We start from the raw sequence: 12708 nt of genomic DNA on the forward strand, positions 1-12708 counted from the left end.
CCCAGGGCGTCACGCGTGGTGGAAAGGCCTTGCAGGAGCCCTGTAAATGACTGGCTAAGTGGGCTCCGGCAAAGACTGCCATGGTGTCTTCTGGCTATAACTCGGCACGTCACGACATTGGCGAAGATAATTGTTCCCATCCTGGGATCACTTCCGGCCAGCTTGCTGCGCCAGCAGTCACCAGCCTGCACGTCTCAGATTCTGAGCTTGCTGGCAACGGTCACTGTTGGAAGAGAGAGTGGGATCGGTCACACAAGCTTTTCTCACTATAATCCATTCATTGTGATGGTATGTCACAGACGTCAAGTCCTGCGGCGATGGGCTATTGGCGTCGGGTGCAGGTGGAGGATAACACTGGGAGCACTTAGTCACAAACCTGCACGTAGGCGGCCTGGGTGTGATGGTCGTCTGATGCTGACCTGGAATGACAGCACCATCCGTATCCTGCCCAGGTGACAGAGCAGCCCTTTTTAGGGACAGCGCTGCTCTCTTCCACGGAAGAAGGGGATAGAAAAGGTTCCCTAAACATCGCTCATTCCACTTACTCTGCTGGTTCACCGCGACCATCTGAGTATCCAATTCTGCGGTAGACAAAAAGTACAAAAGATAAAGACTAAACTGCGTCTAGCCTCTTGGAATGTGCGCACACTTTTGGACTCTGCCGAGCGTCATGAAAGGAGAACTGCAATCATTGCCCGTGAACTGGCGAGATACAGAATCGACATTGCTGCTCTCAGTGAGACGAGAATTTCTGGAGAAACCAAACTCACAGAAGTCAACGGCGGCTATACATTCTTCTGTATTGGGCAGCCCGATGGTCAGCCAAGGCAGGCTGGAGTTGGATTTGCAGTGAAGACATTATTGCTACCACTCTTAGAAGTGCAACCTCGCGGCCTGTCGCCAAGGTTGATGACCTTGCAGCTGATGCTTAAGAATGGCAATAGTGCTGTTTTGATTAGTGTCTATGCACCCACAATGACTGCCAGTGATGACCAGAAGGAGTCTTTCTATGAACACCTTAACACTGCCTTACGCTCAGTGCCTCATAAACACCGACTCTTCCTTATGGGAGATTTCAATGCGCGTGTGGGACGTGATGTCATTGCATGGCCGAAAGTCTTGGGGCAACACTCAGTAGGAAACGAGAACACTAACGGTACGCTGCTGCTGGAGATATGTGCGCAACATGAGCTGGTGATCACAAACTCTTTCTATCAGCAGGCGAACAAGTACAAGACCACGTGGCAACATCCTCGATCAAAGCACTGGCATGTGTTGGATTACATCATCACCCGGCAGGAACATCTCAGGGAGGTCCATATAACTCGAGTCATGCGAGGCACAAGCTGTTGGTCTGACCACCGACTGCTGCGTAGTGTGATGTCACTGGACCTAGCTTCATCTCGTCAACATAAAGCCAAAAGGCAAAAGCGACTGGATGTTTCTAAGCTTTGTGTTGACTCTTGCCATACTAACTTCTGTCAGACTCTTTCAGACAGGCTCAGCACACTGGATAATCAAGCTGCCAATAATGCTGAGGAGACATGGTCCAAAATCAGAGATATCACGTACAACACAGCTGCTGAAGTCCTCGGCTTCACCACATCCAAACATAAGGACTAGTTTGACGATCAGGATGTCGAAGCGCAAGCCCTGTTGAACACAATGCACACAGCTCACTTGGCATGGGTCAATGATAAATCTAGCACTGCAAAGAAGTCAGCATATACTCGAGCAAGAAATACAGCACAGACCTGCCTGCGTGAAATGAAGAACAGATGGGTCCATGGGCCCCTGAGAGCTGGTTCTACACCTGTACGTGCTATTGACGGAACCCTACTTACTGACAAGGCTGAGATCCTCAGACGCTGGGTCGACCACTTTCAATTGGTATTGAACCAGCCAGCTGCTTTTGATGACTCCGTGCTTGGTGACATAGCGCAGCGGCCAACGGCCTCAGATCTGGACGACACTCCGTCGCTCGAAAGAAATCGCACGTGCCATTGAGCAGATGCCCCCTGGTAAAGCCCCAGGTTCTGATGGCATTCAAAGTGAGGTGCTGAAGGAAGGCGGACAATCTCTTCTCGCCGCACTCAACACATTATTCTGTAAAATATGGAGCGAGGAAGCTGTGCCTCAAGATTTTAAAGACGCATTGATTGTTCACATCTACAAGCACAAGGGAGACAGAGCCTGCTGTGATAATCATCGTGGCATCTCGTTGCTCTCCATTGCAGGCAAAGTTTTGGCACGAATTCTGCTGAACCGCCTCCAACGACACATTCATGACAGTGAAATCATCCCGGAAAGTCAGTGTGGAATTCGTGTAGGCCGCGGTACTATGGACATGGTGTTTACTGCTAGGCAGATCCAGGAGAAGTGCCGAGAACAACACCTTGACCTTTATATGATCTTTATTGACCTCACAAAAGCCTTCGACTCAGTTTCCCGAACCGGGCTTTGGCTCATTCTTCATAAGGTTGGATGTCCAGAGAAATTCATTAATATCGTCCGTTCATTTCATGATGGCATGCTTGGTCAGGTTCTGGATGATGGCAAACTGTCTGACCCATTTGGCATCTCCACTGGCACCAAACAAGGCTGTGTGCTTGCCCCACTGTTATTCAGCATCTTCTTTTCCATGGTGCTGTCCGTGGCTTTTAAGACCTGCGACATGGGCATTCCAATCCAGTTCCGTACAGATGGCTGTGTCTTCAATCTACGCAGGCTCCAGGCTCATACAAAGACACATTCAGCAATTCTGCGTGACCTCCTATATGCAGATGATTGTGCACTGAAGCTCAGTCACTTTTCGATCGTTTTAGAACTGCAGCTTCTAGGTTTGGGCTTACTGTCAGTCTAAAGAAGACAGAAGTCATGCTTCAAGCAGTGAACAAGTCAAACTCCAATCCACCGGTAATCACTGCAGGTAAGACAGTGCTGGCGGCCGTTGACAAATTCTGCTACCTTGGTAGCATTCTTGCAGCTGATACAACAGCGGACTCCGACATCAGTGCCTGCATCGCAAAAGCTAGTTTTGCCTTCGGTCGACTGTCCAAGAGAGTATGGGATGAGCACGGCATTCGACTGGACACAAAGGTGGCAGTATATAAGGCAGTCATCCTCACTGTGCTGTTGTATGGATCTGAGTCCTGGAACATTTATCGGCAGCAGATTACCAAACTTGATCAGTTCCATATGCGCTGTCTCCGTCGTATTGCACATGTTAAATGGCAGGACAAGGCCCCAAATACTGAGGTACTTCAGACCTGTGGCATCACTGGTATTGAGGCCTTCCTGCTTGCTGCGCAGTTTTGCTGGTCTGGACATGTTGTAAGTATGGCAGACTCTCGCCTACCGAAGCAGGTTTTTTATGGACAGCTCCAGAGTGGCATGCGCTCTCAAGGAGGGCAACTAAAACGCTACAAGGACGGCCTCAAAGCCAATTTGAAACTGTGCAATATGGACCCAAATGACCTTGAAGAGATGGTTGCAGACAGGACATCATGGCGAGCACAGTGCCACTCTGCCATACACTCCTTTGAGCTCAGCCGTATTGTTACTGCTGTAGACAAACGAAGACGCAGAAAGCACAATGCCTTAACATCTAGAACAACGTCTAGCCAGTTTGTGTGCGACACCTGTGGCCGGTCATGTGTGTCAAGGATCGGCCTCTATTCACATCGTAGGACGCACCAACAACAACAACTGTGACGAGATCTGTCGTGTCGACAGCTCAGACCAAGGATATATTTATTTAAAGAAGCACAATTAGACAAATACAAATAAATACAAATTAAAGAGATACAAATTAAACTAATTTTTAGATACATTAGGTTTTACTTAATATGTCTACATTTATTTAACATCTTTTGTTGGGTAACATTAATGACAGATAGGTATTTAATTTGGAATGCTGTCCCTTTAAGACGGAAGGCATGCATGAAATACTGACACACACTGAACACACCTGTTCACATTCACCTAATCCATAACCTACTGTATTTACTTGAGATACTCTACACGATGAACATTTGGACTGTTGTGTGTGTATGTGAGCGCTGAGAACTGACCGCGCGCTGTATGTGAGAACTGAGGAAGAGAGCATGGACGCGCGCGCGAGAGAATGATAGGGACGCACATTTTGAAGGACAATAGCCTATAGGATGCATTTTGAATATCCGGTAGTCCTCAAAAAACATTATAGTCCAGTCTTTGTCTAGTTAAGTATAAATTTCGTCAATTTTACCATTATAGGCTGGTTGTTTTCACACACTGTGGCCACAGAACTGTGTTCAAACACTATATAAAAGTGATTTTAGCATTCTATGGCACCTTTAAGCTTTTTAGTGTCCCACATAAATATTTGATTAAATCTGCAGCATTACATGCATGAACTTATGAAGTTTGTCAAGAAAAATGTCAGGATTATGAAATAAATATATAAATAGTACTTACAATATTGCACAGGGTTCTTTGATGGGCTTCAGGAATCTGGCAGATACAATCACACGACTCTGAGGAACAGGTTTCAGCTACACACAGGAAAGAATAAGACGTGAGGATCTGCAGAGGAATAAAATCTAAAAAAAGAACTACAGCTGACAAACATCCAGTTCAATCAGAACATAAATGTGTTGTACACACGACATTAACAGTTTTAATCTGCTCGTGATAATCTGAATTCAACTTTATAATTATATAAACATAATACTGTATATACAGTCAGGTCCAACAAAATATGTATTTGGACAAAAAGTGTTCAGACACAGACAGAGTTTTAGTGCTTTTGCCTTTATACACCACTACAATGGTTTTGAAATAAAACAATCAGGATGCAATTGAAGTGCAGAATTTAAGCTTTAATTCCATGGGTTGAACAAAAATATAACATAACATGCTTAGGAATTAAGCATTCCTTTAATTAAGCAATGTTTGTTTGTGGGTCTTTCTGCTTGTCTTCAGCGAGTGAAGTGCTGCTCAATCCGGTTGAGATCATGAGATTGACTCGGCCATTGCAGAATAATCCACTATTTACTTTCAAAAACTCATGGGTTGCTTGTATATTTTGGGCAATTATCCTTTTCTACTTTTCCCATTATTCTGGTACAGGTGGATCTTAATTTTAGCCGTGCAAAGAATGCTTTTCCAGAAGTCCTCTGGATCTTTTTTAATGTTTTTTGGCAAAGTCTAATCTGGCTTTGTTTGCAGCTTGTGGTGAAGCCTCTTTGTTTGTTCTGGTGAAGTCTTCTCTTGATTGTAGACTTCTGGAGAGTGTTATTCTCTTGGCTGGATGTTGTGAAAGGGTTTTTCTTTACCATGGAGAGGATCCTCTGATCATCCAGCACTGTTGTCCTCCATGGACGTTCACACCTGTTTCACACATACTCCGTCTGCAGTGTGTAAGCAGTCCATGTGCGTTACATATGTGGTGCAGAAGCAGCATGGACTCATTGTGCTTTCACACGGGACGCGTTTGCAGTCCACTACTGATCTGCGTCCACAAACACAACATTTGTTCATTATTTTGATTTCAAAACGTGTAAACAAACTTTTTCAGTATTGCTACTCTTTTATCACAGTACAGTAACAATCTTTCACAGACATTAGTTTAAACTCAATAACTATAAACAATGTATTATTCATGCATTTGACTTCTAGGTTTGTATAATAAGCTGCTCAAGCAAGCAGCAAAACATTTAAACACAACATTTAGCCTAGTTTTCTTATAGGCTATCGCAAATATTTACAATTAAAACACCACTGACACAAACAGTTGACTCTCGTGCATTTTGCATTTAAATCTTTAGGCGCCCTCGACTTGAAGCAGCGCTGCACAGAATAAGACATCAAAGTACCGCGAGAGCGATAAGAGAGCACACGAATCCAATGCATCCGAATCGCTCTCGCGGTACTTTGTCATACAGTGATCATTCTGTGCAGCGCTGCTTCAAGTCGAACCCTGTGGCCAATAGTTTTTGATCCGAGTTACATAATTGGCTGTCACTTAAGATTGATAATATCCTAATCTCACTTTGCCACACATCCTCTTTTATACGGAAAATGTAGATTCATCAGTATCAGATTTAGTCAATATGATTATTCTTATGGGTAAATATCATATTCATTGCAGTAAGTGGAGATGTTCTAAGCCTTCCTTTGTTGGGTTTATAAGTGATTTTAAATAGTTTTTATACCTAACTGAAAAAGATAAAATCTATAAGATCGCAAGGAAAATGTGTAGTGAAATATCTAGGAAACTACTGTTTTGATTAATCTCCCCTGTGTGTGTGCATGTGTGTGTCCTACGAGAGTTTTTGTATATTGTTGTTTTATTTTATTTTTTGTCAATAAAAGTCGAACGCGCCTTTTATTACAAGCAATCCCATGGGTCTTAATGAACTTAGTTTTTCTGCCTCCATAAAACTGCATCACGTTCCCTTGTTTATCTAAAAGTGCTCTTTTTCTTGTTTTAAACTTAGCCAAAGCCCATGTGTTAAGTGTAAAACAAAGTAGGCTTTAATTAGTATACATTTATTGTGAAATTACTGCATTTCCGTGTCAATCCATGTTCATTTTTACCGCGAACAATGCGCTGTCACTTTAATTCAGCGCATGCTGCACAGCAAAAATAGGCTCGGTACGTAAACGATCGCTGCACTGCTGCAGACGCACCGCTCCTGGAACGCACTGACGGACCGCAACCGCGTGCAGTGTGAACGCTGGAATCCGTTAACATGGGTGCGTAAAAAAATACGCAACGCATACGCACTGCAGACGGAGTATGTGTGAAACAGGCATCAGGTCATTTTATGTTTCTGAGCACACCAGTGCGTGCTTTTTTTTTCCGCATGATGTGGTCCACAGCAACAGCTTCCAAATGCTAATGGAACACTTAAAATGAACTCCAGACCTTTTACCTGCTTAATTGATATAGAGATAACAAAGGAATAGCCCACATCAGTCCATGAAACAGCTTTTGTGTCAACTGTCCAATTATTTATGGTCCCTTGAAAAAAGGGGGAGGTACATATTAAAGAGCTGTAATTTCTTTAATTTTGAGCTCAGAGAGTGCACTTTAAGCCCATTTCCATTATATAACTGTAACTTGAATATGTTTTGGACAGCAGCTAAAATAATAAAAAATTGTGTAAAGTACTTGAAGATATTTGATTGTAACTCCAGTGTGTTTATCAGCATTATGTTTAGGGTTAATATACTTTAAATGCACTAAATTGCAACTTTGTCCTTATAAATGTGTACATGTAAATACAAATACATGTAAATACATGATAGAGATGTTTTAATGCATCCAATACCACCAACACTCTCCACTTCCAAATTCATGAATACTGGTTCTGATACTGCTTTTTCCACTTGATCTATATCCACTGGGATTTATTCATTCATGCATTTATTTGTTATTTGTTTATGTATAAATCACATTTTAAAACAACCCAAGGTTGACAAAGTGCCATTATAATCAATACATCAATTCAAACAAATTGCAATCAATAAAATAAAATACACAAAATACAATAAGTCATTAATTCTGAAAAGCCACAGTAAATAAGTCATTTTTAAGCTTTAACTTGAAAATAGAGAAAGATTACATAGTTTGGATTTATACTGGTAGGCAATTCAATAGTTTAGTGCCTGCTATCGCAAAAGCTTAGTCCCCTCAATGTTTTAGCTTAGACCTGTGGACAGAAATTAATTCAAGATCCCCAGCCCTAACTGACCTATATAAGTTTTGAGAATGTAGCATGACAGAATGATAACCTGTTGCTAGGCCATTTAATGATTTAAAAACTAAAAATTGTAATTCAGTTCTCACTTGAACTGGTAGCTAGTGCAAAGTTAGAATGGGAGTAATGTGATCCCATTTTTCATTACCAGTCATCAGACTAGCTGCAGCATTCTGAACCATTGCTAGCTCTGGGATGTTTACTACCAGCTGCTTCCTAGCCTGGTCATCAATGCCAAGAAGTCCAAGGGTCCTCCAAAGCAACTGATCTGCGAAACCCATGCAGCAAACCTACACCAGCAGATTCCAGGACTTATATCCTTCTTGTAGGCACTTGAGAATCAACTCCTAATATTTCTGAAGCTTACACTAATGTGCTTCTTCTATCCTCTCTTCCCAGGGTGCTGTCAACTGGATAAGTACTGTACCACCTGCTTGGTAACCTTCAATCAGGGCACAATATCAGGTCTGAGGCTTGTATGGGTTATCTCCTATGGGTATCTGGGCTGCTTTCTAAGGTCTGCTCACATCTCCCAGTAATTTGCCATGGGCAGTACTCCTTTACTTTTTATGACTGTTGCTGTGCTTTCCCTAGACCTAAGGAACTGAATAAAACATGGCCCCTTATAAAGTTGTCTTGGCTTCTTTCAAGCCTGCTTCAGCCCGGCTTGAAAGAACTGAAACTTGACCTGCATGAGGAGAGGACACACTGAAGGTAAGCTGGCTTTCCACAGAGTGCACAACTGGTGCTCTTTACCTACCACCATGTATAGATGTTTGATGGAGTAGGTAAAACATCATATCCCGAACACAAAAAAAAACTTACCGTATTTTTCGGACTATAAGTCGCACCTGAGTATAAGTCGCATCAGTCCAAAAATACGGCATGATGAGGAAAAAAACATATATAAGTCACACTGGACTATAAGTCGCATTTATTTAGAACCAAGAACCAAGAGAAAACATTACCGTCTCCAGCCGCGAGAGGGCACTCTGTGTTTTCAGTGTAGACTACAGGAGAACTGAGCAGCATAGAGCGCCCTCTCGTGGCTGGAGACGGTAATGTTTTCTCTTGGTTCATTTTCTCGGTTCATGTCAAATTAATTTTGATAAATAAGTCGCACCTGACTATAAGTCGCATGACCAGCCAAACTACAAAAAAAAATGTGACTTATAATCCGGAAAATACGGTAATCTGATAGACACCCATGCTCCAGATATCCTACCAGGACAGAACCCTCTCCCACACACTATCCCACCTCAATGAACTGCACTGTGTATTCATGGCTGCAGACTTAACATGACATTTATCTTCTTCTGCCTTACAAACCTCCCTCTACACCATGTTGAGTCAGTCACTTGAATTGTAAGCTCGCAGGGGAGGATAATCGACCCACAGGACAGACCATATTTATGACCACCCAGGATGCACAATCAATGCTGGACGAGCCAAGTGATGCATTCTGTTTGGACGTGGGAGAATGTGAAAAAATTTTAGGAATCTGAAGATACACCAGATGGAGATGAAGTAGCTCGTAACCTACTAATAGTGTGCAATGCATAGGGCAACCAGGTGTCATGGAGGAGAGTTCGGGGGAGAAAGCAAACCACAGTACCCAGAATCTCCAGGCATGTGACAAAGTGGGGGGCAGCAATGGCACTGTCAAAGTATCTGAGGGGATAAAACACCAGAGCAAGAGTGAAAATGCTCAGGATGCACAAGCAGTGCAGAACATCAGTGTAGGAGATGCCCGGTAAGAGCCAGTGAGCTAGCCCACCGCAGCAGCAAAGAAGGAGTGGAAAAAGTTTGATCATGCTGTGGACCAGGTTCTGAAGGCAATGAGTACAGGAGATTTGGGTAAAAAGCTTAGTGACATCATATTGATTATCTACTTCTGTGAAGTATCTGAAGATGAGAAGCCAGCAAAGAGTTTACATCAGGAGGCAGTACTGGCAAATGGCACCCATCAGGCGCCCATCAGAGCACTCATTGATGACTTGACCATTACTGCAAGATCGGTACCTGAAGCAAGATGTATTCTGGGGAATTTGGTTGAGCTCACCGATTGGACAAGGATGGAGTTTAAAACTGAAAAGTTTTGAAAAGTTTGGTGCTGAGGAAGTGGCATGTCCAGGATCACTTTAAGATCAAATGGGACACTATTCCAATCATTCAAGAAAAGCCAGTGAATAGCTTGCAAGGGGACATGATGAACATGATTAATAACCACTGCTTCAGAACATTGATTTAGAAACCTGTGAATCCATTAGAATAGTTAGAAGACAGAATTCTGATTCATGTATCAATAGATTATTATAATTTTTTTTTTTTTTGCACCCCTAGTTTTAACGGCATGGCAGCATCTCTTTTTTTTCTCCACAGCAGCACAACGTTGCCCCAACACCTTTGTTGCATGTTCCCAGGGGCAGGGTTTGTGTAATTTTCTGTGTAATTATTATGTAAAGTTTGTGATGTCACGAACCCTGGAAGTAACTCGTTATAGTCCCTACGAGCCATTTTTGTAGACATTAACATTAACCATAATTTTAAAAGACATAATATTATTTTTGTTTGCACTGAACCTTCAGCATTATAACTTTGCAGATATCAAACAGCAAAATTACACACTTACTATAGGTAAAAAAAAGTGAAATCACAATCAACCACCCCTTTAAGTCTGCAGCCATGACTAAACAGGCCAGATAGGTAAAATGTGCAAGGGAATGTGAGAAATGAGGAGTAAAGGAGTATTGTCCAAGGCAAATGACTGGGAGATGCAGGCAGACCTTAGGAAGCAGCTCAGATTCCCAGAGGACATAACCCAAGTCTCAGACAAGATATTGTGCCCTGGCTGAAGGTTACCAAGGAGGTGGTACAGTACTTATCAAGCTGAGAGTACACTGGGGAGAGGGGATAGAAGAAGCACACGAGAGTAAGCTTAAGAAATGTTAGGAGTTGTTTCTTGAGTGCCTACAGGAAGGATCAAAGTCTTGGAATCTTGGTTTGCAGAAGTGGGTTCACGGGGCAGCTGCTACGGAGGACCTTGGACTTCTTGGGACTGATGACCAAGCTAGGAAGCAGCTGGTCAAGTCAAGTCACCTTATTTGCATTACACTCTTAACAATACAGATTGTGTCAAAGCAGCTTTACAGTATTCAATAGGAAAATAGTGTCAATAATGAAAAATGACAATAGTAAACACTCAATTTTCAGTAATGGCTCAGTTCAAATGGTCCTATCTAACTGGATAAAAAAAGCTAATTTCAGCAAATAGCAATTAATATAAATGTAAACTATAATACATGTTCATTTAGTTGCAAACGATATTTTCAGAATCATTGCATTCGTGACATACTAACAAGTTTCACATGGTGCTTAAAATAAAATATTAAAATAATTGTTCAGCTTTGCTCATCTTTTTTTTTTCCAACTACAATTATTGCATTACTTTTCAACAAATCAATAAATATAAAACTGCATTCCAGTCAGCAGAAAACACGCCTTGAGACATGAAATGTGAGCTCAGCTCTGTCGCTCTCAGGGTCAGACGTGAGTACGATTAACCAGTGTGTTTAAGCAAGGGCACTGCTCAGTTCAGACACACAGCTGCTCTGATCTAGTGTTTCAGTGTCTCTGGCCCCTGCCGTGTCCACTGGTAACCCCGCGGGATGCCTGTGTAAAGAGTCTTTGGCACGCTGCCAAACCAAAGCTGCCGCTCTAATTGAGACAATAAGCAGCCAGTGGAAACAAAGTGTGGCCCTCGTCGTAAATGATGATTAGGACATTGTTTCACTAATAACCATGGCAACAGCCCTTTAGTTCAGCACAATAATAAAGTGGGATCTGAGCAGGTATGACGATGCTCTTTCTTTGCCTAAGAGAGTATATAAAATGTTAAGACTGTCGTAAAAAAAAGTCCCTGTTTTGGTTTTCTTTCTTTCTTTCTTTTTACTCCTTTCTTTTTTAACTAGTCTTGAGTTCTGAGGGAGTATATGAAGTGACATTCAGATGGTCTCCACAGGCTTTGTTTGCACTCTGGGTCAGAGCCATTGACATAAATATGCATCCAAGGAGGTGGATAATAATTCACAGGTTAATAATTAATTGCCAAATGAGCCAACAACCAAGTGATTCTTTCCAGACGAGAACACAGACGGTGTGTCTAAACATGACACCTCGCTCAGGTAGTCTTTCTTGAGCGTTAAAGCAGGTGCGATATCCTGAACTAGCACACTAATGCTCCAGGATTCCTTTAAACATAAAACTTGTGTGCAGAAGAACATGCTCTTAAATCACTGGTTTTGTTTGCCAGTGTCTGAACCTCCTGTGCTCGACTGTCATCCTTCAGTGCTCTGGTTCAGAGCCCTGAGGGACATGTGGATGAACATATACACCCGACAGACTCCATTAACCTCCAAACTAGTGCAGTGATTGACTGCTACACTCAGTGTTTGTGATGTTCTTAGTTAATGTGATTAACAGTGTTTTATATAGGAGTTATACTGTATTTGAGACATAAATAAATATTCGTTCTTACCACTCCATTGGGCTGAAGCATTTTTTTCTTCCTGGTTCCTATCTGTAAATAACTAGAAAGTAAGCAAAATTACTTATTTTTTTTAAAGTGCAGAATTTAAAAAGATCTTTGTGAAGTTGCCATAAAACAGTGACAGTTCTAATCAAATGTTTCACTAAATTTTGTTAAACCATTTGTGGTTGATCTAGAAGTTCATGCTTAAAGCAAGAGTTCAACAAAAAAGAAAAAAGAAAAGAAAAGAAAAGAAAATGTCTTTGAAAAAGCCATCATTCTCAGGCCTTCGGAGATCTTTCATCTGAGTTGTGTTTTCATCAGGTTTGTAGAAATGTAGCACTGCATCAGTGTCTCATCAATGGATGCTCTGCAGTGAATGGGTGCCGTCAGAATGAGAGTCCAAACAGCTGATAAAAACATCACAGTAAT

General features: G+C 42.1%; 1 protein-coding gene across 1 annotated transcript in view; it reads right to left on the reverse strand.

The window, feature by feature from the left end:
- LOC132157634 (doublecortin domain-containing protein 2-like) overlaps positions 1 to 12708 on the reverse strand; it is a 39803-nt gene that overhangs the window by 25872 nt on the left and 1223 nt on the right. The window contains exons 2-3 of the mRNA XM_059566966.1: positions 12286 to 12337; positions 4459 to 4535 (exon numbers count right to left, since the gene is read on the reverse strand). Of these exons, the coding sequence (XP_059422949.1) occupies positions 4459 to 4535; positions 12286 to 12337 (129 nt within the window). The remainder of the gene's footprint in view (positions 1 to 4458; positions 4536 to 12285; positions 12338 to 12708) is intronic.

The sequence above is a fragment of the Carassius carassius genome, chromosome 15 (genome assembly GCF_963082965.1).
Source record: "Carassius carassius chromosome 15, fCarCar2.1, whole genome shotgun sequence".
Classification (NCBI taxonomy): domain Eukaryota; kingdom Metazoa; phylum Chordata; class Actinopteri; order Cypriniformes; family Cyprinidae; genus Carassius; species Carassius carassius.